The sequence below is a fragment of the Agelaius tricolor genome, unplaced genomic scaffold (assembly GCF_023055355.1).
Source record: "Agelaius tricolor isolate 1412-34295 unplaced genomic scaffold, bAgeTri1.0.p SCAF_10, whole genome shotgun sequence".
Classification (NCBI taxonomy): domain Eukaryota; kingdom Metazoa; phylum Chordata; class Aves; order Passeriformes; family Icteridae; genus Agelaius; species Agelaius tricolor.
The window spans coordinates 21,634,150-21,660,430 of record NW_027269270.1 but is presented as its reverse complement, the minus strand read 5'-3'; the positions used below and the strand labels follow the sequence as shown (position 1 = coordinate 21,660,430).

The window sequence follows — 26,281 nt, the reverse complement described above, 5'->3', positions numbered from 1 at the left end:
CCAGTCCTGTTTATTGGCAATCTGGATGACAGAATTGAGTTTACCATTAGCAAATTTGTGGACGACACCAAGTTAGGTTGGACTGTCACTCTGCAGAGAAAGCTGGGCAGGTTGGATGAATGGGCTTGGATTAGGGTAAGACATTTAACATGACCAAATGCCAGGCCCTGCACTTCACCCACAACCACCCCAGGCAGCACTACAGGAAGGTGGCAGAGTGGCTGAAAAGCTGCCCAGTGGAAAAGGACCCGGGAGTGCTGGCTGACAGCAGGTGAACATGAACCAGCACTGCCCAAATGGCCAAGAAAGCCAATGGCACCTGGCCTGTATCAGGAATAGTGTGGCCAGCAGGACCAGGGCAGTGATTGTCCCCCTGTACTCAGCACTGGTGAGGCCACATCTTGAGTGCTGTGACCATTTCTGAGCCCCTCAGCTCAGGAAGGACATTGAAGTGCTGGAGTGAGTCCAGACAAGAGCTGTGAGGGGTCTGGAGCAGCTGGGGGTGTTTAACCTGGAGAAAAGGAGGCTCAGGGGAGACCTTATCACTCTCTCAAAGCACCTGAAAGGAGATTGCAGCTAGCAGGGGTAGGGCTCTTCTCCCAGGCAGCCAAGGACAGATTGAGAGGACACAGCCTCCAGCTGCACCAGGGGAGGTTAAGGTGGGACATTATGAAGAATTTCTTCACAGAACAGGTGATTAGACATTGGGATGGGCTGCCTTGGGAGGTGGTGGAGTCACGTCCCTGGAGGTGTTTAGGGAGACTGAATGTGGCACTCAGGGCCATGGTGTGATTGACATGGTGGTGTTTATTATAAGCTGGACTCGATGATCTCAGAAGTCTTTTCCAACCTACCACCAATATTCAAAAATGACAAAGCAGCCTTGCACCAATAACAGCTGCTGCTCCTAGCCCCGGGGGCAGACTCCTTCCTCACTGCTGACAAGTGCCGTCACCCTTTCTCACACATCAGCTCACTGCTAACTCTCCGCTCAGCCACCGTTCAGGAACAGCACGCATTGGCGAGCCAGACCCACACAGGAGGGGCAGCCAGCGAGGGGGTCCGCCCGCCCGTACAGCGCTGGGTGCTGGCTGGGGAAGGACTTCAGCCTGGGGCCGGCAGCAGAGTCCCCGCACGCCGTACGGGGCCTGAGCGGGGGCTGCCCCGGGGTCCCGGCTCCCCCCACGGAACGCCGCAACCCCAGCGCCCCCGAGATGGCGCCGCGACCGGAAGACTTCATTTCCCAGCGCCCCGCGCGCCCCGCTCGCCGCTCTTATCTCCCGGCGTGCTGTGCACTCCCGGCCGCTCCGTGCCACCGGGCGGTAGCGCAGGGCCTGCTGGGAGCTGTAGTCCCTCGGCGGCGCTCCGGGCCGTGCCCGCCGGCGGTGAGCGGGCGGCGGAGCCTCCGCGGCGGGCGGGAAGAAAGCCTGACCTCCGGGACCGCGCGGGTGGCGGGGGGACCCGAGGGACCGGTCGGGACCTCCGTGGAGTTTGGGACGGGAGCCTGCCCGGCTCCTGGGAGAGGAGGGGGCAGAGGGTGAACCCCCCGCTCGCAGGAAGCTGAGGAGCGGAGGGGCGGGCATCCCGCAGGACGCGGGCAGCGAGCGCATGGAGCGGGGCGGGCTGCTGGGAGAAGTAACGGGAGGCAGCTCCTCGCTGCTGTTTGAAGGTCCGTGACCTGCGAATGGAGCTTTCTCAGGAGGAGCTGGCTCTGTCCTGTGGGGTTCAGCATGTATCTGCCACGCTCTGTGAGATACCCAGGAACAGAAGGTGAACAGGGAAGATGGGCATCGTCCCATCTTTGCTAAAAGGTACTCGAAATAGGACACACTAACACCAAAGGGATGTAGTCCTTTGCCTCCATGTGCCTTCGCAGGGCTGGCTTTGCAATGCAGGGTGTCCCCGTGCTTTGCTATTTTATTAGTTCTGCTGGGAATTGCAGAGAAGAGTACTCAGAACAGTAGTGGAATAGGAGTTTTCTCCTTTTTCCATATGTTTTATCAATGCAGGACTGGCATGCAAGGCCTTATCAGTGTCTGTTACCATCTACTTTGCTGTACTACTAGATTCATGTAGGATCAGTTACAGTAATACTCAATCACCAATAATACTAAGTTATCAATACAAAAATAATATGTTGGTTTTTTGGTTTTTTTTTTTTTTTTTCCCTGTAGACGGGCCTCTCTTCCTCTAAAAAAGCAGTTGCCTCTGTGGTTAATTCCCAATGTAGTTTTGGAAGAGACTTGTTGGAATTGTTGAAGATGTCATCAGGCCTTACAGAGGAGCAGAAGAGGAGGATTGAGGAGAACCGGCGGCTGGCTTTGGCCAGGAGAGCAGAGAGGCTGGCAGCCCAGGGCGCTGGGCACGTGGGCATCGCTGCAGCTCCGCACACGGGGCACAGGCCGGGCAAGCCGGGAAGCTCCAAGGAGGAAAACAATCATGTTGGGTTCATCAGCCAACCCCCACGCAATCCAAACACGCCTGTGGAGCAGAGGAGCTGTCTCCAGAAAGGCTATAACCATTACACAGCAGAGCAACAGATGGCTGGCTCACACAGAGAGCAGCAAAAGAGTTGTTCAGAGGACTCAGAGCAAGCAAGTGGCCTAAAGCAGTTCCCTGCGATCATCCCGAATTCTCTGAGTTATTCCCATAAACATTTCTTGGATGCTGGTAGTCAGGAAGATGGACAACACACTTCAGTTAATCATGGAACATTCCAGCAGCCCAAATGCAACCCAGCGTTCCAAAACCCCACAGCACCAGCTCATCCGAGATTCACTGATAGCGGGCACCCTGAGGGTAGTAAAGATTTACAAACTTGGGACAAATCTGCCATTAAGTATGTTTCACTACCAAGCAGTGCCCCCCTGAGCGATTCAGAAATGCTGGAAAGCATAAACACAGTGACAGAAAGAACAGAGGGAGGTTTTGTCTCTCAGGCCAGTGGTGGGATGCAGAAGCTGACCACCTCTGCTGGTGTGGGCTCTGCCTTTGAAGCTGCCTCTTACAAGAAAGCAAATAATGTTACAAAAGGAAAATGTGTGAAATATGGGGAAGACCGATTCCAGGTTGAAATAGGGTACAATGCTGAACTTATTGCTGTGTTTAAGAAGGTACCAAGCAAAGTCTATGGTAAGAACTGTTTGTCTGCTGTTATCTCTGTTGTAAATTGGGTTGAAGTTTTGGCATCTGCTGCTATTGTAGTTGCTACTTGCTCTTACCGATGTACCTATTGCTGGGGTGGAATATGCGGTATTAATGGGGGATTAAAGAAGTAAATGCTGATTAAATTGGATAGAAATTCTGGACATAAATAGCTTGAGCTTGGATTTAGAAAAGAAGTCTGAAGCCTTCCTTTATGAGCAGTGTTCTGAGAAGTTTAGTGGCAGCAGCTGGTCAGTTTGTTGGAAGTGAAGGAAGCAAAGTTATTCATAAACTGGGATGTGAAAATGGGTCACTTCAGCTGTAGTTCAGAGTTATGAGCTGATTCTGTTTCCTGGGTTACAGAGAGCAGTGGAATCTCTCCCTTTTGTCTTTCTTCTAATATTTTACCATTATCTTTATTTGTTTTATTCTATTTTTGTTTTCCCTCAGGTGTTGCTGAACCCTGTGAATGGCTGTTGCGTTCCAGTCTTAGTATTCATATTCCCCATGTTTTTTTCTGCTGTCACATAGCTGTAAACATGGGCATAAGTGTTTCTCAGATGTGTGGCAAAAAATTTGCATGAGTAGATTGAATACTCTTACCTCACATGAACATTTCATGGCATCACTTTTTTTCTGCCCCAAATGATTCATATTCTGCGCTATTACTCTTGCCCTACTTTAGATCCTGCTATGAAAAAATGGAATTTCAGCATGGAAGATTACAGCAGTGTCTGTAAGTAAATGTTGAATGATAGAAACAAGTGGAATCTTGACACCCCCTCCTTCCCCTGCTTTCCACAGTTATTGTTTAGCTTTGTTAGTGTCTTGAGTAATAAAATAGTGCTACTTAAAGATAATGCCCATCTTTTAGGCATCAAGCTTGTAACATTTTTCTGATGCTTTGTAGTTGATTAGAAATAATTTAATTTTTCATGTAATCTAAATACCAAGCACAGGTTGCCCTTTCTCTACCATTGCATTTTTCAGCAACCAACAAGATCATAGGAAAATTATCTGCTGTGCTGGTACTTGTTTTGAATTTGTTTTGAAAACTGAGTGTGTTCCAGTGGCTGATGCTTAATTTCTGGGTCCATTAATGTATTTTCCTTTTAAATAGCTCTTCTATAAACACATTTATTGTTCATTTTGTGTGTCAAAAAAAGATAAAGGGTAGTTCACCAGAGTTTTGAGTGAGACTGAAAATGAATTTGCCTTTTTTTTTGGTATAACAAGGGTGGGTTCATCTTTTTTTTCCTCTCCTGTCATCTTATTCTGGAAAGATTGAGAGATTATAGAGGCAAACACTTCAGGTAGGCTTTTCAGAAGCACACTGTACTGAAGTGAGTGATAAATCACTATTGATTTCAGTGGGAACAGAATTAGGCCTGTGTTGAGCACTTTAAAAAACCACAGTTGAGTGCTGGTATTTTAGCTTCCCATGTGGGTTGCCACACATTTATAATTTAAATGCTGTTGGCTTGCTTGAAGTGTATGAAGTACAGATGAGAGCTCCTCTGTACCAAGGAGCCTGCAAATGAAGAGAATGGTTTTTAGAAATCAAGCATTTTTCTTTAAAGCTATGAAATACCTGAGTACTCTGTGGAAAGTTCCTGTTTACAAGTGAAGACAGTATGTGACTAACATTGGCCTGTGAAATTGGGGAAAATATAGCCTGAGAAAAGGGAACTAACTTAAGAGGGCCTTGCAAATGTAAAAGTGAAAATGAAAACCAATTATTTTTAAAGTTCCCACTTGTAATTTAGTTTTTATGAATAACGTGATCCTGTATCACCTTTTTTTTTCTTTGTACTGTAAATTAAACACGCAGTCAAGCTTAGGGGCAAATGTTGAAATAAAGGAGTAAAATATGCTTTTTTTCCTCCCTAATTTCTTTCAGTTTTAGTTGTAGAGGTGACCTCTAGCTACACAATGCTAAACCAGTAGCATCTAAAATCTTTTGCTTGGTGCATTGGGAGGAGAAGGTATTGGTGTTTTCCAATCCCTCTAATTTGAAAATTATTTTCGGTGGGTACTCTTAAACTTTTTATTTGGAGTGGAAATCTCAAATGCTTGGTTTTATTCAGGAAGTCACTTATTTTGGAATAAGGTTGGATGATATCCAAATGGTTTATTTATTAATTGATTGGGAAGAAATTGTCTGAATTTTTTTTCTCCATTTTCACATCTTGACCGCTGAACTTAAAGTTTGTACCTTCTTGTTGTGTATAAGTTTTCTGGACTAGTTAAAAAGAAGCAGAGAGGAACATCATGTGCAGCTCAATGCTCAGAGGAGTGGATTCACCTGGGTTTATTTTGAACATCTCACAGAGAGGGGAAGTTGCCTTCCACAAGTACTTGGAGGCAGAGGGTGCTTAATGGTCCCCTGCTTTTGAGTGTAATGGACTCTGGAGATGTTCATGAATCTTTGTGTTACTGTAGTATCTGTGAGGTGGAGGCTTGGGCACAAACTTCACTACTTGGGAGCTGTAAAAGGTATAAGAAATAGTATTTCTTAACCATCAGAGTTCAGTTATAATAATAAAGGCAACACATGGGTATGGATTGGCAGAGAAGCACAGGGGCAAGTGGCATGTTTATTTCTGTGGATAGCTGTGTTCTCAGGCTAACATCAGTAAAATGCTGTCCCTCCAGTCTCCATGCCCTGGCATTGTGTCAGAAGTGATTGCTGGTGATGGGTAGGACAGGAGTGGCTGTATGGAAGTGCAAGTCTAACTGTAAGACACAGAATAAAGGGTAATGAACTTAAATTGTAACAAAAGAGATTTAGGAATTTGGACTAGATTCCTTCCTACAGCATTCCTCCTAGATGGATTGTTTATCAGATATTGACATGAGGCAGGAGGCAGATTTTTAAATCTTTCTCCTTTGTTGTTTACAGAAGCACCTTCCCATCTTTTCAGACACATGCTATTGATCACCATGCCCCTGTCCCTGTGATTTTCTGAGTTAAAGCACTGTAAGCTGGGTGCAATTTACTGCTAAATGTGCTTCTGAAGATTGCTTGCCCTGGCCTAGGGAGCCACATTTTAGAATTGCTGACAGAGAGGGAGCTTAGTGCAATCACGATGCTGGACAGGCCCTTGTTCATTTACTGTCACATGTTCCTTTTGCCCCTGCTGTATTCTCTGTGGAAAATCCCACCACCGTCCTCCTCCAGGCCACTACTTTCTCTAGTCTTTGTCCCTGTGAATGAAAGCAGGGAATCATCGTTCCTTTTAAACTTGTGTGGGTTCTTTGTTATTAATTCTTTTCTATATCTCTATTCTCCCTAGTGGAAGCAGCAAATCAACTTCCATCAGTAATTCTGGCACCACTGGAAGGAGAAAATGTGGTTGGCTTGGCATCAGGCTCTCATTTTGTTGGCAGTAGGGTTGATGTGAAATCCCTCTTGAAGATGTGTAAGAACTGGAAGAAGCCCTCAGCCCTGGTCAAAGGGAAGTGTGTGCTCATCTCTCGCCTGCGATTTGAGGTCGATATTGGGTATTCTGCAGAAGTGATTGCAGTGTTCAAAAAGATGGATTCCAGAAATTATGGTGAGTCTCCTGCTGTGTCTGCTTTGTAATTATGGCTGTGTTGAGACTGCTCTTGCTTTGTAGATAAGAGGTTGTAAGAGTACATCCTCTGAAAGAGTACAAGAGAATGTGCTGTGGTGAAGATTTTAACAGATCTTGTAGTTCTAGTTTAGTGTTGTATTCATGTCCAGCACTTTATCCCATGGCAGAACATGTCCTCAGCCTGTTAGCTGAGGTGATAGTTCAGGTCTCAGCATGATTACATTGACATTTACTGTAAATACTGTAAATGAGGTGGGTTGTGCTGACAGTGTGCCAGCAGTATGGAGACCATGCAAAGTTCTTGTCGTTATTATCAAATGCAGCTGATGTTCTCTTACTTCTGCTTTACTGTGGTGTACAGTGGCTGCAACTGCCTGAGCAGATTTAGTTTGCCAAGAGTTTTACCAATGTTTTCAAGGCAAGTGTAACTGTAGAGTGCTTTTTATGTTGGCATTCAGATTGCTATAGTAAATATAATTTTTTTCCCACTTGTAATTTGGGAAATGAGACGCAGTGATGAGGTGACATGTGCGGTGTCACAGAAAGGCAGTGACAGCATAGAGAAGAAATTCTGGAGCTCTAGTTCTTTGGGCAGGGCCCCACTTCCTTGTTCTGCCTTCACCTGACTCTGAATTCAGTCTTCTTTCCCTGGTGTTGCACACAGCTGCTACCCAGGGATAAGCCTTCCAGATAGGTCTGGCATTAAAGTTGGATATTGATGAATTTCCTCCTGCACCCTCCTGAGCACTTCGACTCTGGGGTATGGAGGCACAACTGAAAGTGATTGTTTTACTGACTGAAGTCAGAGTTTGTTGGTTCGCAAGCAGAAACTTTGCACACATTCTTCGTCCCTTCTTGCAGTGAAGAAAAATGGTTGCCAAAATCCTTGAGCAGATGGGTTCATTAGGAGAGCTGATCTTGGCTTGCTCTGGTGATACCACCATTTCTAGATGTGTGGTGATACTTTTAAATCTTCTCCAAACTAACAGCTTAACATGACAGCAAACAGAGGAGAATCGATTTAGATCGAGGTAACAGTTCTTCTAAAATGGTTTTGAAATGCAGAGGATGTAGGTAGATAGACATGTTCCTATGGACAGAGAATTCAGTCTTTTTTTAAAAGAGACTTATGACAGTGTTTGTTGTAACTATTGCAGATATGAATACCAGAAAGTGGAATTTCCTGCTGGAGGATTACCCCAAACTAAGTGAGTAGCTGTGTTTCTCCAGTGAAGGAGAACTTCCTGTGCATCAGTTTCTGTCTATTGCTTTTTGCCTTTATGTATCTGTATAATCCTGCTGAAACTGTGACTTGCCAAGCTGAAATGTAGAACTGTGTTTTGGTATGGTTTTTTTTCCTAATAGATGCAACTTTGCAGAATCATCCAGTCTCTGCAGCATGCTTCTAGCACATCTGCTTCTCAGGTTTTTATGTTTAATTGAGATTATAGAGTGCTTTGAGATGAATAGCATTACACAAGTTTTATAGATTATAACTATTATTTATCATCCCAGTCAGCATGCTGTGTTTGCTTCAGTGCTCATGTGAGGGTTTGTGGCTGTGGAATTTGGTTGGGGTAAGTTCCAGAAGGATAATAAGCCAGGTGCTCTCTGCACATCCTTAGGAAGTGTGAGTTTTTCAGAGGTGAAATGCTGTTTCTCAGAGTACTTGTTCTCCAGCATGGGCTCCTGCTTCCATGGGATACCAGAATGTGTTGAATAATTAAGTGCCTGCTTCTATGATGCATATCTTAATAACATTAGTAATGGTTGTAGGGCTGAAAGCCATGTGGTGGGGCTGTGTAGGAAGGCCAAGTCTTGAAACAAGTGAGTGTGTCTTGGAGGAGACTGTTATGAAACTGCAGGGTTGGGATGTTGACATTCCTGATTTTGGTGAGTGCTGATGATCGCTCACAATTTGGTCAAAAGGCCTTTTGTACATGCAAAGGGCCTGATCCTGTAGCATGTTCCGGGCAGTGTGAGCAGACACATCACCTCCTAGTCTGTCATAGGATCAGTCATGCTGGCTGGGAGTTGTACACATTACATGAGGTATTCAGAATCCCCCAGATTTGAGGAAAGGAAAATAATTCCATGAATCTCGCAGCGTGTAATTTGTGAGGGCATTTGAGGATTCCAGCACGTGCCTTTTAGAGGAGCAGCATTTGCTTTGTTGCCTGTTCATTTGCCTACATCAAAATTAAAAAAAGAGAATTTAGGCTGGATGCCATTTCCAGCAGAGAGATCTGTTAGCTGGGAACTGTTTGTAGAGGTTAATGTCTCTTTGCCTACTTGCTCAGTCATCTTTATATAAAGGTCACTTCACTAAAAACTGTCTGTTGGATGAATCATGCTGGTGGCAGATATATCTTAATCACTCTCCCAGCTCATGTACAGAACAATAGCAACAGAATTATCAGTGAGCAAATTGTAGCAATTATGCTAACACACAGCTCAGTCTGTGAGTGTAATAACAAGCTTGTGCTGTTCTTTGGATGGAGAGAGTTCCTGCTATTGAAGAAGTATAAATTAAACCAGAGAGTTTTAAAAGTTTGGTCATTGCCCAACCACAAATGGAAATCTTTTCATATGTATATTTCTTGGAATTGCTTTCCCCCTTTATATGGCAGGGGTCCATCCTGCTGTTTTCCTCTTGGAGACGACTGAAACAAAAATACCTAATTGAATTCTGGTGCATTTACTGCTGGTATAGTGAGTTCTTATTTTAGTTGTTTTTCCAAGCAGGGTTTTTTTGCCTTCTGGACTTCATATACAAACCACTATTAAAGAAAAAAAAAAAGGAAGCTGCTTCCTGCAATAAAAATTTGTGCCCCTGCATTTGTGTTCCTAGTGTAGAGGTGTCTTTGATTTCATAGTCACTGGACAAAAATTATTTAATAAGTTCTCCTGGTTACAGCTCACTGCATGTTTAAAACTGGTGTTAATTTACTTAGAAATTAACTGTTGGATTAAAAAGAAACACTTTTATTTTTGGGGGGATGAGATAGAGAGACTGCTGGAGGGGACTAAAATAAGGTTGTCCAGGAGGAGAATTGGCTAGATGCTCTGGTTATGATGTGTGGGATGAAAAGATGAAGGCTCTGAGGTCTTGGCATAATGGGTGCTGGGGATCCCTTTAGTTGAACTGGGAAGGTAAAGTTGTGAGGCTTCATGGGTGAAGGAACACTAGTGCTGAGGAACTGAAGTGGCTGCCTGTAAGCTGCTTCTGTCCAGGAGAAGAGCAGCTGGGCAGGGAGGTGCTGTGGGTCCTGAAGGATGGCTGTTGGCCTGCTGCTGCTGGTGGTACAAGAGCTGTTTCTCTGAGTCTTGAGGTGCTTCCTGTTTTCTTACCCAGTGTGGTAAATAAGCGTGGTAAAGTAGAGGCAGAACCCAACTGTGTGAATTCAGGGAACAGGAGGAGAAGAGAGTTTTCGAAATTGAAGATGAATTATATTCTTTAAGTTACTGTCTTGGGTCATTTCTGATGGTTTTGGCATGGTGGGCACCTCAGAGGTACAGAATCCCAAGGTTAAGATAAAGATGCTCCTGCTTTCTAGGCTTCAGGAGCTCTTTTATTCAAATCTGTACTTCACTTCTGAGTAAAGTGTGCCCTAAGCTGCCCTCAGCATGAATAATCCAGCTCCAGCTGTATTAGTAGCAATCGTCTCTCAATGATGGCATCAGAGTTGCAGTTTTTTATAATCAAGTCTAAGTAAGAGGGGAGGAGATGTGATTCATCATGTGGTTCTGAAATAGACCTTAGGGAAGAGGCCAGGCTGACACCTGTGCATGATGCCATGATTTCTGTGAGCTGTTTCAGGGTAGGAGATGATATTTTTGACAAGGTTGAGGGTTGTGTCCTGAGATCCATAATGGAAGTTGTATGTATGTTGTCCTTCAGATAATGAACTGCTCTCTTCTTTGCAGTGCAAGTGTTACTGAACCTTGTGTCCGTAGAAGTGGAGCCACTGCCTGAAGCAGTAATTAAGACCTTTGCTGCTCAGCTCCAGAGATCTCCATCACTGACAGACATTCCTGATGCTGACCTTTCAGGAGTGGACTCCAAAATTGTGATGAGCCTCATGCCCTTTCAGCGGGAAGGTGTGAAGTATGTCCTTTTTGCATGCTCTTAAGTGCTAGTCCTTGTCTAGAATTGTGTCGTTTTTATTGGTGCACAGATTGCCTTCTTGTCCATGGAGGGCTCTGCATTTCTCTAGAGTCTGGGTCTGTTATACACTCTGCCACTTTGGGCTTTTGATTGTTTGGTATAGGATGGTTTGTTTGGGATTTTTTTTTAAATTTTTTATTATTTTTTGGGTGACACATCTGTTTTATTTCTAGATAGAATTCATCATGAGTCAGGTGGAAAGTAGTATTTTGTTAGCCTAAAAAATTGATCAAATGATACATCTCTGATCTCCCTCTTGTGATTCAGTATGTACATATTTGTCATATGATTTTTTATTTTGTAATGTAATTGGTTTTTTTCCCAAGTGCATCTCTTCTGTTGTTGTTGTTTTTTGAATTCTAAGTACACATGGGAAGGGACCAAGAAATGGGACCTAAGCCCTAAACCATTTAAAATTACTAATTATATGTACAGATAAAAATTTAAATGTCCCTATCCCCATCATATATGATCAATAGTTGTTGATTTCGATATGCAGTCCAGGACAGTCTGTACTTAATGGCCTTAAATTGCTATTGTTTTTAGTAATAATTCCTTAGCCAGAATGAACTCTGGAACAGAATGTGAGTAATATAATGGAAAAAATGTGCTTTAAATAATTGTAAGGTCTTCAGACTACTTCTCATGTGAAATCAAAATCTCTAAGAACTGAGCTGAACCACTCTGTTAAGGAGTTTCCAAGGTTTGAGAGATTTGTGGGAGCTGCTCATTTGTATGAAGACTAAGGAAGAAAATCCAGGTTTACTGAAGAACCCAGATCACTTCCAGGTGATCCACATCAGAGGCTTGGTCATTACTTGTGCTCATCCTGGTTGCCAGTTAGTAACCCATTTCTTGACTCTTCTTTCCCTCTCTGTTTCCCCCAGTTTTGCAATTTCCAGAAAGGGACGTTTGCTCCTGGCGGATGACATGGGCCTGGGCAAGACCATCCAGGCCATCTGCATTGCTGCCTATTACCAGCAGGAATGGCCCTTGCTGGTGGTCACTCCTTCTTCTGTGAGGTTTACCTGGGCAGAGGTACTGTGGGCTTGGCCATGTGCACGGGGTCAGTGAAGAGCCTGTGGGATGGTTAGACTGCATTGTGCTTTGCAAAAGTTAAACTTCTGAATGTATTAAGGAAAAAAAAACCCAAAAATGTACTGATTTAGAAGCTTGATGATGGTGGGAAAATGCTTGGCATTGACTGTATGGTATATTTTGGTATATATGGCCTAATTTTTTTTTAAGGGCTGATTTTCTTTTTGTAGTCCAGCTGATCTGTTGGGAAAAGGGACAGCTAGAGAAAGTGTGTCCTCTGACCCTCTGTTAACTTTTTTCCTGCAAGTCAGTTGGCTCCAAGTGGGCATTTTACTCATCAGTGTCAAAGATAATAGTTACATTCGAGCAATTGTCTGGTATTTGAGCTCATCATAGCAGTATTTGCCAGTTCCTTGGCTAGAACAGAGTCCCAGATGCTAGGATTCTCCATTCTGTTCAAAAAGCCCCATTATCATCATCATTGTCTGTCATAATATGTCTTTTGGCCTGTCCAGTGTATGCTGCTGACTCCCCTGAGTCCTTTATTAATGTTGGTCAAAGCCCAAGAAAGCTTGTATGGCTGAGAAATGTGTCTTGAAATAAATCACTGCCATAGTTTGTACACTGAGGCTGTTGGGTTGCCATAGGCTAGTGAAATGTTCACTGTGGGAGAAAAAGGTGAGACAGAGCTTTTAGGTCAGTGAATTCTTTCCAGAGAAGGAGGAGGTGGGAGTTTAGCTTTTCCTGGAATGTGGCATTGATGAGAAAAGTATTGATTTGGATTTACTGGTTTTGTACTATAACCAGGTTGTTAGAGCATCTTGGTGTGAGTTTTATTATCCAGTAGTGCAACAAAATGCAGGGTGAAAAGAAGATAAAGTTGTTTACTGAGAAAGGGGGTGATGCTCATCATACTTGAAATCTCAAGATCTGTAGACCTGTGGGACAGCCCCTAACCTGAATCCATTGCTTCAGTGGGATATCTACCAGGAACAATTTGTGCCTAGGTTTCCTGAAGTATTGGGCAACTGCAAATAAACTTCTACATTCTGCTTCAGGAGATTTAAGAAATATGAGGCATTTTTGTCGAGTTGTTTTGGTTTTTTTTTTTTTAGTTTGAGTGCTTAATTTCTTCCTTCCCCTACTCCCAGCTGCCCAGGAGGCTCTTGTAGGAGATGTTTTGTTAGGACACTTGCTTTAGAGCTGTGCTTGATTTCTGAGTATGTGATGGATGTGGACGTAAGAAAAATGTGTCACAGAAATTCAGAAGGTGAAATTTATTATAGTCTGTAATCTACTCGGTTCATTCTTGTACAGATGTGTTGTATTGCAATGGTACAAGCTTTTGTGGTGTTTCTGGAACCAAATCAGCAGAAATTTTCTTCATCTTAGCAATATCAGTGTTGTATTTTGGCTTTCTGCTCAGGCCACTGAGTGACTTTATAGTCAAGGTGCCATGGGAAGGGACAAGGTACTCTTGGATCTGAAGTGTTGCACCCATATGCATTTAGAGTTCAGCATTAAAAATTAAATAATTAACAGTGTAGTTTCATAGCACTTCTTGTGGACTAAGGTCAGCACCCCATAAAAAGTTCAGGATCAATTTTATGGTGTAAATTATTCCCATGTCCTTTATAAAAGGAGAGAGCAGTACAGTAGGAGTTTCCAGGTACTTTCCTTTGCTGCCACCTTTGTTTTAAATTCTGATGTGGTGTCAAGCACATCCTTTTTTGGGTGGTATCTAACCTTGCCTGCACATTTGCTCATTTGGTGGTGCTTTCAGTGAGTGGAGAAGGATAGTTCATTGTTACTTTCTCACATACTGAGAAATGTGAGAAGCTCACTTTTCACTGCTCCTGCTGCTGCATGAGATTGCTGAACAGTGAAGAGGAATGATTGTGGTTGTGGGATTTCAACAGGCAAAGCTCCTAGAGACAGAGATGCCATTTCTCATCACCATTTGGTTACATTTCTGTGGGGACCAGATCCTGATGGGCCCAGACAGTTTTCTGCAGAGCAACATCAGCAGAACTGAAATGTTGCAGAGAGCTTGGTGTCACTGGGGACAGAATTACAAGGGAAAGGGTGGGTGGTCTGGCTAACAGATGGGTTTGGGGGAGGATATCTTGCTCTGGTGTGTGGAGCATTTCAAGAGGTTGATTGAATGACAATTACCACATGAATTTCAGCTGCTGTCATAGAGCAGCTGGTGTGTTGTCAACTTGATCTTTTCATTTTGGTTTTGTTTTTTTGGTTTTGGGGTTTTTTTTGGTGGTCTTTTTAAGAAGAGGAGGTAGTGGAAGGGTTTTGTTCATCTGGACGAGTTGTACTTCACCCTCACCATGGAGTAAACATTGCTATAGTCATAGATGTTTATTGCTTAGAAGTCTGTGTTTCATAGCTATAGGTATCCTGTTGAGTGGGAAAACTAAATTTTACTGTAAGCAGTGGTCACAGTATTCTCTGGCTCTGAGCATAGCAGGTACCTTTCTCAAGAAGTTATGCACATTTCCACTAAAGATCAGATTTTTGTTTGGTTTTTTGGGGTATTACTGGGGTTGGTTTGTTTTCCTTTTGTTTGTTGGTGTTTTTTTTTCCCAGTAAGAAGGAATAGGGTTTGAGCTTTCCTTGCTATATAAAGTAGATGTTGCCTTGTAGCCTGAGTTCTGTTCTTGATTTTCCCATTACCAGGGAGGTTGCCATGGGAAGGCTGCTTACCCTTACTGTGCTCCAAAGTGATGTCTAATGGTGGATGGGGTGGGTCCATGCTCTAAATATTCATGAGGATATTCTGTGTAGTGCTTTGGGATCTTGACAAAGAAGATAAGCACCAGAAAAAAATTAATTTCTTTCCTCTTCCTCCAGGCATTCCACAGATGGCTTCCATCCTTGAGTCCAGGAAGCACCAATGTCATAGTGAGTGGGAAAGACAACCTAACAGGAAGCTTGATCAACATCATCAGTTTTGATCTCCTCAGCAGGATGGACAAGCAACTTAAGAGCACATTCCAAGTAGTTATTGTTGTAAGTGATACATGAAAATCTTCAGGTTAATTGTATGCTGCAAATGGGGTAGCCTTTTTACAGCAAAGAAGTGTGAAGTGGGCCTTATTTAGGACTGAAAGTATCTTGTAATTGTGGCTGTAATCACAGCTGTCTTCATGAGTACAAGCATGAGGTTTCTCTGAAACCTTTTGAAATAACTAGTAGAGTTTAATTCCTTTGTGATTCCTAAGGCTGTGTTTTCACTTTTACTGGTTATGGTGCCTCTCTGATTCCACTGTGCTTGGTCATGTCCTCTGCTGGAAAGAAAAGTGTTTAATGTGGTGTGTCAATACAGTAGTCATGGAATTGTATCTTCTTAAGTCTTGGACTTCAGGGTGGTGTTAGTGTTTATCCAGTAAACCAGATAACCTTTCAACATCAAGTATGTGGGTAAAGCATCAAAAACATCTCCCTTAGCTTGTGTTCCACTGACAATCTGCATTAAGCCTTCTTTGATCATTTGTACAGTTTCTTTTGTAAATTACTTCAAATTCCAGTTTTTATCTTTTTATAGAGCCACAGTAAATGGCATTTCTCTGGATTTCAGTTACTAAAAATTCAAAACATCTAGTGTTTCAAATCCAGCTTGGATCAATAGAGAGCAAAAGTGTATTTGTAGCTTACTATGAGTATTTGATGTTCTCAGTCTGGTTTTCAGCACACACACACCTGCCCAAAGATCATGACAATTGGAACATATTAGTCTTTCTGTTTCTCAGCATCAGATGGGAATGTGGTAATAGATGGAGTTCTTTGGAGACCAAGCTACTCATGGGGGAACTGATCGTTTTCATTTTTATATTTTGTCTCCTACACACATTGACTAAACATTCTGTCAAGGTGGAAATACAGATTATTATTTTTTTAGGCTTGAGGCTACTGCCTTGGAACTTTTAACCAGCCCTGAAATGGCAGATGTTCTTTCTGTGTGTTTATATGTTCAAATTTGGACCCTTGGTAGGTTTTTACAGATGAGAGTAGTCCTACTGTGTGCTGAGCTTTTCTGCTTTTTCTTCCACTCTTCTTTTGGTAGCTGGGAAAATTAATGTAGCTTATTTGTTATTTGGGAGGGAGAAGGCTGTGCCTGAGAGGCTGAGCAGTTACATTGTCGTTGCATGCTTGTTTCTACACACATGGAAAGATGAGAATATACCCTTGGAGGGTGCCAACTCTTTTTGTGCCTTAAATTCTGCCTTACTATAGCAGTAGAAGTGAAGCCCATTTGAGGGTGATGTCTGGAGTAGGAGACTATTACCCACCTGGTGAGCCCTATCAGCAGAACAGTTGGATCTTAATTAGATTTCTTTTTTCCTTATCATTTGCATTAACCCTTATTAAGGGAACTGGCACTGTATAGGCCTCCTATGTTTGCTGCATTTAAAAGATACATAGGGGCAAATGAGTATCAGTTATGGAAATAATATTCCTCTTTCTCCTTCCCTCTCCAGCCCCCTCTGCTCACTTTTTTTGGTGTTCATTTATGATTCATGCTTGCCAGGTTTGATTTTGTTCCATTTGATTGCAGCTGCAGGTTTGAGTGCAGGAAGCCTGCTACTCTGCATCCTGTCTTTTTGTTTAGAATTTAATGTGACTATTCCAGTGCCTGAAATATCCTGAATGAAAGGCCTCTAATGCTAGATAGCTGAGAACACTGGGAATTTGTTCTGTAACCTGCATTTTGACTATGGATCTGAACTGACTTTGCTTTCATGCTTGTTTTGTTTCAGGATGAATCTCATTTCCTGAAGAACACAAAAACTGCACGCTGCCAAGCTGCCATGCCTCTACTCAAGGTGTGTATGCTGGGTGCCAAAGCTCTGATTGCTAACCTCAGGCTCCCAGGGCAGTGTAGCTCCACTTAGCAGGTTTAGGAGCCAGCAGCTGAATTCTTTTGGTGTTTAAGGGGAAATCTGGGTAATAGTGTAGATCCAAGACTGAAATTTGGCTTTACCACTTGTTTCCATACAAATATCAGATGGTAAAACCTAACAAAACAACTTCAAAAGCTCGATATAATTGTGGTAGTGCTGCTGATGAGTTCTGTCATGACAGGGAGAATAGAATGTCAGAACTTACTGAATGTATTCAGGGAGAGTAGACAGAATATAGTGGTGTCAAAATAGCTTGTTAAATGAAAATAATCATTATCAGTTACTTCTTGGTACACAGATTGCTGCTGCATGTCAGAATGGCATTGCCTAGGGCCCTTCCCTGGTTTTAGGGTTCTAGACTGTTACTGCAGGCTTCCAATGTATTTGTGTGGCTGGGGCTTAGGAGCATTCCCTCTGGTTACATGTACAGAGCTGCTGGAAAATGGCAGAATGTGATGTTAGTGGGACAAGTGGCCCACAGAAGGGAGGCAGTGGTCAATTATAAGATACCAGGAGAAATGTAAATTCTAATGTTTGTCTGTTGTCCTGGGATCAAAGAATCAAACTCACCCTGGTAGCCTCTAACAGGTACAGATTAAAGTTAGGGGTAGTTTCTAGACACTGCAGGGTTTGTACATTGGAAGAAGGTAGATGCAGTTCCTCTTCAGCAATTAACCAGCACTATGTATAAAGAGAAGATCTGATCTGTGATGGCTTTATAGCAACCACCTCTAATATGCAAGATTCTTAATGGCTTGCTGAAGATGGTTGTCCTTGAATAACTTGGTTGTTCTCCTTAAAGGCCTGACTCTTCTCTTAGTTTTCAAATCACTTCAGGCTTTTAATGCTTGGAAGCTTAAGTGGGAGGTCCAATTCTGTGAGCAGTTTGAAATACAGTAATTAGGGTGTATGACTGAAAATCATGGAAAATAACAAATTCGCCCTCATTTTGAGTAAAATGCTCAAAAAACAGCCTCATCTTTTGCTACTTGAAGCTTTGTAAGGATCAGCTTGTCAAAATTATTTGCAGGCTGCAAGATATGAGAGTGAAAGATGGTAGCTGTTAGGCAGAGGTTAATTGCCTGTATGCACTTCCTGAGAATTTACAGTTTTGTGCTGTCACATCACTGGTCTTAAAGAATTGAGAGCTGATGCTTCTGAAACTGAATTTCAGTCTTCTGAAAGCATTAAGAGTTTCATATTCATATGAAACATGGTGCATTATCTCACCTGCAATGAGCATACAGTACCAGATGTTTTGTGTTAGATGTTCAGGTAAATTCTGTTTGCCTGGTTGCTGACTAAAATTTCTGAAGTACTTGCTGTAATAGCCATTTTTCTCTCCTTGCTTTCCAACATAGGCATTTTGCTCTAAAAACTGTCCCTTTTGGCAACTGTGTCTTCAGCTCCTAGTAAGTGATGCTGTGGTCACTCCTGGCACAACACATCACACCAATATTTTTGTATTTGAAAGAACTCCCAAAACATCATGAGCTTTCATCACTTAAATACTGACTCTAACAACTATACTATGTGATACCTATAGTAAGTAGTCAGTGGGATAGAAATTGGGAGTATTTTCATTCTTTTACATGATACCTTGAAATTACTGAATAAGAGGTGTGACTAAACATGCTGCTGAGGATAATATTGTTAATCTTGCCTTCTTTATGTTAAAATGATTTGAGCAGCAGTAGGGCTCTTAGAAGAGAACAGAAAAAGGTGTAACTGTATAAGCAAGTCCTTGAGAGGAAAACTGCTTCTGGTACCCCAGTCCCTACCTTAAGGTTACAGTGTGCAGCTGTGCCAGTGCTGTAACCAGAGGCCCTGGAGCTAATGCATGCCTTGTCTGCCTTCTGAGCATTGCCACTTCTAACTGTTAGCATAATACTGCTTTAAACTATCTGAAATTGCCATAGTTGCTGGTATTTCCTATGAGGATCTCAATATCCTAAAGTATAAAAGCTTGAACTGACTTTTAGGGACCAAAAAAAAGAAATCTACTTAAGAAATGTGATCCTTGGCCCTTACATGCTGCAAAGATTTATGAGTCCATAAGGACACTGGACATATCTAAGTTAAAATGTTTTGGAGACAGAAATGTTTTTCAGTTCTATCCATACTTAATTAATTCTTTTTATCTTGATAGAATCTGCACTTTCGACTTCTCCATTTGAATAATAAATGAAATACATAAGTTGTTGCAAGTGTTTATACAGAACTGCACAATAATTGGATTAAATTGGTACATTGATAATCAAGATGACATACCTTGGATATTAGTTTCTAATTTGTCTTGTTAGATAGCCAAACTGCATCTCCACCTCTCAAATCTTTATCTCATTGTTACAGCATTTAAAGCATTATTTTAGTTTTTATGTCTGATATTGACAGGTTTTCAAAATGGTGTTTTTAGCCAGTCATAATTCATCTTTTCCTGCTCTCTTGTATATATTGCAGAGCAAGTGTGGTATGGAATTGTCAACCAAAGCCATGTATTAAACATGTCACCTAAGTTTGCCCATTGGGGATTTTTAGACATCTTTTTAATATTAACAAAAGCTGCGAATTTTGTGTGTGCACCACTCAGTATCTTTTCTGACATACTTAGCTGCTACCCTGACAGAGATTGAGAGAAGTTTTGCTTGAGACAGAGGAAGAAATTTTGTAATGGCTGGATGTATGGAGTGGCTGTGCTCACTGCCTCATGGCTTATCCCAGCTTGTCATTAGTTTAGAGTAAATATACAGACGTGTTATGCCAAATTTACTGTTAGTGGACAGAACTTTGAGAGGAACTTATAATTGCATGAACAATAAGATAGAGTGAAATAGCAGCAGCAAGATGTTTAGGCCAAATATCTTATTCCCTTCATCTTCCACTGGATGTGCAAACTTGTGGGTGTGCAGACTTGTACATGGGGGAGAATGCTCTGTCTGCCTCAGTGAAAGGAGGTGGTAGAGTTTGCACACAGTCTGTGTGCATCCCTGCAGAATTATGGAGAAGGATGGATTGAAAGCTGTAGTAGAAAACAGTTCTTTGATGTTTGCTCATGTGGCAGAAATGCTGCTTTCAAAGTCAGCCAGCTTTCACACCAGCAGGTCTGTGCCAGCAGCTGCCTGAGATTTGTCCCCAGCTGCAGCAGCTCTCACGTACTCAGGGGCCAGAGGTTGCTGTGTTCAAAGTGATCTTTGTGTCTTGTTTCCATGCACATCAAAGTGAGAATAGCTTCATACTGTTGGGCTGTAGTTGAGTCACCAAAAGGCCTCGTTAGGCCTGGCATGTCCTTCCCCCTAACTCAAAGCTGTGTCAGTTGGTAATAGGACCTGCTTGTCATCTTGCTGTTTTCTGTAGTCTTCTGTTTGGGACTAAGTTCTCCTAGGCATACTGACAATACTGTTTTCTCCCTTCACCTCTGCCCTGGATCTGCTTCCCTCAGAGGCAGAAAGTGTCAATAGTGTTGCACTTCTTGTAAGCATTTTGTTTTCTGCTTCTAAGATTAGACTGGCTTGGAGACGTAAACATAAGAGAGTCAGCATACATACTACCAATATCCTTAAACCAGCAAGGCCTCAGGGATGTGGATGGAGAAGAAACAAACAAAACAAAAGTTTTTCACTGATCTGTAGTAGGATCTCTTGGGGACCAGAGTGGAAAGGATTCTACTTATTTTCACCAGCCAAGGTGCTGCATGCAATTGCATGGAATACTGCAAGGCATGGAAACTAGGGAAGGTCCCAATGGAAAATGGGTGAGTTTTTTTTTAAGCATTACAATAAGTAGTGAAGAACTGCACTGGAAACTGATAAATAAAAGGTACTATCTAATCAGAAATTCCAGTGGTGTTACATGTTCTTATACTCTGTGTGGTCTCTATGAGCACTCCTCTCCAACACACGGATAATATTAATAATTTGACTCTTCCCATTGAGCTGCTGTTCCATTTAATAGTCTGATACACATCCTGATGTTTGCAGGGTTAAAGGTCTTTGGTTTTGCTATGGGAGTCCAAAAACACTGTGTGGCTGGAATCTAAATCTTTTATGCTTGCTGCCATAGAGCAACTTAAAAATAGTGGAGAGAAACAGGTCCATGCTGAAGGTAGAAGGTGAGGAGGGAACACAAAAATTTCTATTTCTGTTGGGAAATAAACAGCAGCTGTCTTTAGGTGCTACAAATCTGTAAGGATTAGATAAATCTTTCCTTATTGTCACCTGCTGAGAGAAGGAGGTTCATCTTGGAACTGAAGAAGCTGTGGACCCTCAAGGCTTCATCTTCAGATCTGCTCTTACCTTCCAAATTTTTTTTCCTTCTTGGAATAGGAAGGCAGTTTAATTTGCTTCAGTCATAGCTTATCACTGCTGTTTGACACACATTGTCTGTCTAGATGTCAGTTAACAATAGGGAAAAGTATTTATATTTTTTTGGAATAATTTCATCTTAAGAAATGCGGAGCCCGATCTCTTGCCGAAGTAGAGAAACAAACTCATGAAAGCAGCTGCTACTCTTCCCCTTTACCACATCTTCTATTTCATCAGGTGATTATTTTATTATGGTCCTTCTCAGATTTTTCATTTTGCAGGATAAGCTATTCTTAAGCTAAGCAGTTTAAAATGACACAGTAAGCAAAAACTGGGGACACGAGTAAATGTACAGCCAGAACCAGCCACACTTATTTAAAAAAGTATGTCAGTCTGATAGCATATGGCAGAGCTCCTGCTGGGAAATCCATTTAACACAGAGACAGTCATTGTATGTTAATGAGGCTCTTTGTGTGTTCAATTATTTGGCTGTCACATAACCCCTCTGCCTCACCTACTCCCCTTTCAATCGTTGGTCGCTGGGTCTTGACCTCTAGAGTAAGTGCCATAATTACGTAAATTATTCTTTGACTTTCAGAAGTGACTTTTGTAAATGTTTTCACAGCTGTGGAATTAATTCTTGCTGGTGTATTTTGTAATGCTACAAAGCCACATTTGTCTTAGGCTACTTAGTAAATGAAAACTTCAGACCAGGTCTCCACCAGTTCTGTGAACTTCATGCCTAAATGCAACTGAGCAGCTAATGTTAGTTCATCTGTGTGGAAATATGTATCAATTGATTACAAGATCTGATTTTGCTAGAAAGTCCTTTCTGGCCCCTGCAATCTTATTTTCTGTGGCATTGTTCCATATTATTGTTACAGACCTTTGAAGAAAGAGGCTACGTGCTCACTCTTGGCAGCACAGAAGGTTCAGCAGGAAACAAGAATTAAGCAGTGATCAGTAGAGACTTCTCTGCAGGAGCAAATCTTTATTGGCATCTATTCAAAATGAGTTGCCACTAGAAAAAGAAATGGGAATCAAAGCCATTTCTTTCATCCAGAATTTAAGTCAGCCTTTAACACTTGGAAATTTGTCGTCCTAGGGTTTTTCTTTTCCTTCTGTTCTTTCTTGAGCTCCATCTGTCAAAGGTTTTAAAACTGAAAGGGACCTTTGGGATAATGAGTTAGACCACCTATGTTCCATGAAATTTTCTGGAATTAATTTCTGAAGTTCTTCACAGCTCTTGTAGAGTTAGTGTTTTTTGGGGTTTGGTTGGTTTTATTGTTGTTGTTTTTATTGATTTTTTTTTTTTTACTTTTCAGTTTGCTTCAAATAGTTGATTAGAATACACGTCACAGCTCTTGGTAAGAGCTTGCAGTAGTTGAATACCCTCTCTGTTCAGAAATAAGTTCCACACAGCAAAACAGCAGCTGGACAAGTTTAGAATTCAAATAACCTGTAACTTCATCATCCTCTCTTTTGACACCTATTTAGGGACTCGGGAAGGAGCCTGAATAATTGTTTTAACTACTGGGGAATTAGTGTTCCAGCCTCTTCTTGTGCAGCTCCCAGGGAACACCCTCTGAGAAGAAGAGCCTTGAGAATGGCATAAACCCTTTCAACACAGTTGGGTTTATGTTGCATTTATTATGTCTCTCTCTGCTTTGAGTGTGCTCTTGCTTTAGCTTGATCCAGAGTTTTCTTACATGAGATGTCTGTCATCCCATGTTTCCTTTTTCCTTTGCCTTCATGTTTCCCTTTTTCTGGCAGTTACCTTCTGTTGTTCCATGAGGAACAAGTTTAATTTGGAGGGTTCTTGCACTTGTGGGACTTGCTTGTCTTGCTTTTTAGCAGATTTCTCAGGGTAGTGTCAGTTTCTTCCTCAAAGGTTTCTGCAAGGTGTCAGATATTGTCTAGGTTCTGTTCAGTTGTCCTCTACTGTTACCTTATTTTTAAAAAGGACCTAATTTCTGCTTGATCAGTTTCCTCATGGGATTTGGTATCTCTGGTTTCTGTGACTCCTTCCTCTTTTGAGTAGCATCAGCACCTCTGTCTTGTGCAAACTCTCACCTTCTGACATGCTCAAAGGTTTGACCTCTCTTCTTACTTAGTTCAGTAACTATTCTGCTTTTTTAAATGTTCATGGGAATTGTCTGATCCTGGTGGTGATCACATTTCCCTCTGATCTGTTTAGTAGGGACTATTGGAGAAAGCAGGTCCCACCTTGATCACAACCTGTATATAAATAGCTGATAAAGTCTTGAATTAATTTCCGGAACTCTTTTTCCACCAGATTTGGTTGGTAAGTGGATGAAACAGCTGAATAGATCTGGGTGACTTGTTGATCTCAGTGAAAAGATAAAAGAATTTAATTTTCTTTTTCATTTAAATGTGAATGAGCTATTGGTACAGATGTCATTCAACAATCTCTTTGTTATTTTAATGAACCTGCATTAAACCATGTAGGAAATTGCAAGGCACGTGTAATTTAACTACAGTATGTGAATTTACAGCAGTAGAAATTCATAGCTTTTATCTAATAATAGAATTAGGTAATAGTGGTGGCATGGAGGTAGAAGTGTATCTTGGAGACTCTACTTTAAAGTATAATTTTTGCCCCTGATTTTTGGGAGCACCTACTTTGGATGCAGGCTTTCTGTCCTCTTCCTGTCTCCTCTACAACACATTTTACAATCTTATATGATTTGTATTTATTCTCTCATGTTCTAGTATCCAGCCAGATGTGCCTACACTCACCATTGGCTGTCAGATCTTCTGGCCCTGCATCAGAGAGCTTCATTTTTTTCTCCTTGCTAGTATAATCTTTTAAAAAATGAAACAAAGATGTAAGGAAAAAAATCCTTCTTTGTATCTCTTCTGCTTTTGTGAGAAAGACAGTCTGCTTGTGGCATGCTGTGGCAGGTTTATTCTGAGAGAATTTATTTTGGAGGTGGGGATGTACCTGCGAGGGTGTGTCATTTTCCTGGGATAGCTGATGCCAAATGAAAAGCTGAGCCAGGCATAAGATGTGTCTAGTGGGTAAATGCTGATTCAGAAAGTACTGTAGTAAAAATGGATGTACCCTTCTCTTAGAGTGTGAGGATGGGTATTAAGAAACTGTGTGTCCCTGGAAGTTTGAAGTACTGGGCATGAATGTCTTCAGGCAGCGATAGGTGAAGGTGAAGCACTCTTCCATTTAGGGCACCTGAATGGGGGGGTCTGGGATTTATTTTCAGGACTCTGGTGACTTCCTGTGTTCTTGTGTGTTGTAAGCTGTATGGTAACGATGCCCTGCTTGGTTTTCCCAGGCTGCCAAGAGAGTGATCCTGCTCTCGGGAACGCCGGCCATGTCGCGGCCCGCGGAGCTGTACACGCAGATCGCCGCCGTGCAGCCCAGCTTCTTCCCGCTCTTCCACTCCTTCGGCCTGCGCTACTGCGACGCCAGGAAGGTACTGCCCTGGGAAAGGGCCAAGTGGTGCTCTGCACACAGCGCTGCCTTGTTGCAAAATGTGGAGGCTTTCTCTTCCTTCTTCTTTCTGCACGATATTACATCTTTCCTTGAGAAAGTTTCTCTGCAAAGTAACATTGCGAAAGTTTGTAAGCTGAGGAGGTGTAGGTGCTGCAGTGGTGGGCCTGTGAAGATGAAGAGTACTGAGATGTGAAGGCAGTAGTGTTTATTGCCCTGAAAGCCATGGAAATAAAAATGGAGAAAAAAAAATCCTGAAACAAATGTGGCCATAACTGGTAAAAAGAGCCTATTCTTATCAGATCTTGCCCTCCCAGGTTTTTAAAAGGGGCAGAGTAACTAAGGGGCCTTTAAGCAGCTGCAGATTTAGGCTAATTGATTTTAAAAAATTAAAAAGAGCAAACAAAAAAACCTAGTTCCTAGTCTTAGTCACTGTTTGATAAAGGACTTCATTGCTTGGGATTTTGGATTTTATACCTCCAGGTAAGTAAAAAATGGAAGACTTACAGACTATATCTTTGTATTCCACCCTCTTCTCATTTAGAAAATGGATGCAATCCTCAGCATATTTTGAAAATAACTCCTCTGCCAGCTGCTCAGCAGTTGTTTCCACAGAGTTACTGAGTCCAGCCACTGCAAGAATTTGGCTTTGCACAAAGCCAGCATTTGCAGCCATGATAGCAAATGTCTGCCTTGCTGCCAAGGTATGGGCAACTCACCTGTACTTGGATTTGCTATCCCTAGGTCTGTTCTGTGTGTTGGAATGCACACTGCTAAGAGAAGAGTTGTTGCTACTGTACACAGAGGCTCTAGGATCTTCTGTGCTGGTTGCATAGACACAAAAGAGGGACTCAAATCTCCCTACAGCTCTAATTCAGTGTGTTCAGCAAAGTGGTAGGAAACACCAAATGACCATTTCAGTGTTTAAAAATATTATTGGAGAGCTGAACATCATCAGTGTATGCCATAAAAATAGCTACAGCTATTTGTAGTGCTTTTGTGTTTGTTTTCTGTTTGGGGTAGCTAACATATACCAAGTTTCCACCAAGAAGATTCTTACTGCAGTCTCATATAAAATTCTTGAATCCCCTTTTTCCTAGATCTGAATGCCCACTTGCTTTCATAGCCAGTGGAGTGCTGTTCTGTGTATGTCCAAGTGTGCAAGTGAGAGGAGCACTTCATTGGCTTTGGTAGTCATGTGCTGGTGCCATTGATTAGAGAAAGGCCATTAGCATGCAGAATCACAGAGTATCAGTCCTGGTCTCCATCTATGGTAGGAATCATATGGAGGGAGAGGCCACATCTTCTGGTAAGCTTCATTATCTTTAAAACTGCAAGATTCCTTCCTGAGCATTCCTTTCAGAATGGTTCCTAGAGGGAAATGAAGAGATACAGTCTAATCTTTTTGATTTTCTGCAGTAAAAAGGAAAGTTCATTTGCAGCATGTGAGTCTAAGTAGATTTGGAGTTTGATAAGCCCTGTTAAGGGTAAAGTTCTGCACAAGTAGCTGTCATTTCAATTATGAGGCAGATGGACCTTGGATAAAAGAAAATAAAATTGTTTTACAGGATCCAGGTTATAATAGTGTGTCCAGTGTAAATGACTTCTCAACCTTCAGTGAAACTCAGCATGGAGGTCACAGTCTATATCAGCTTCCCTTCAAAACC

General features: G+C 42.1%; 1 protein-coding gene across 4 annotated transcripts in view; it reads left to right on the top strand.

Annotated features, from left to right (window-relative positions):
* The first annotated feature begins 1,296 nt into the window (after window positions 1-1,296).
* Window positions 1,297-26,281, top strand: part of SMARCAL1 (SNF2 related chromatin remodeling annealing helicase 1) — a 35,394-nt gene continuing 10,409 nt past the window's right edge. The window contains exons 1-10 of one of the 4 annotated variants that reach the window (XM_071435189.1): window positions 1,297-1,385; window positions 2,175-3,132; window positions 3,830-3,880; window positions 6,441-6,701; window positions 7,880-7,930; window positions 10,650-10,830; window positions 11,778-11,928; window positions 14,794-14,952; window positions 16,701-16,766; window positions 24,457-24,597. In XM_071435189.1, the coding sequence (XP_071291290.1) occupies window positions 2,262-3,132; window positions 3,830-3,880; window positions 6,441-6,701; window positions 7,880-7,930; window positions 10,650-10,830; window positions 11,778-11,928; window positions 14,794-14,952; window positions 16,701-16,766; window positions 24,457-24,597 (1,932 nt within the window). In that variant the 5' untranslated portion in view covers window positions 1,297-1,385; window positions 2,175-2,261. The other 3 variants (XM_071435191.1, XM_071435190.1, XM_071435188.1) reach the window with 3 other exon arrangements.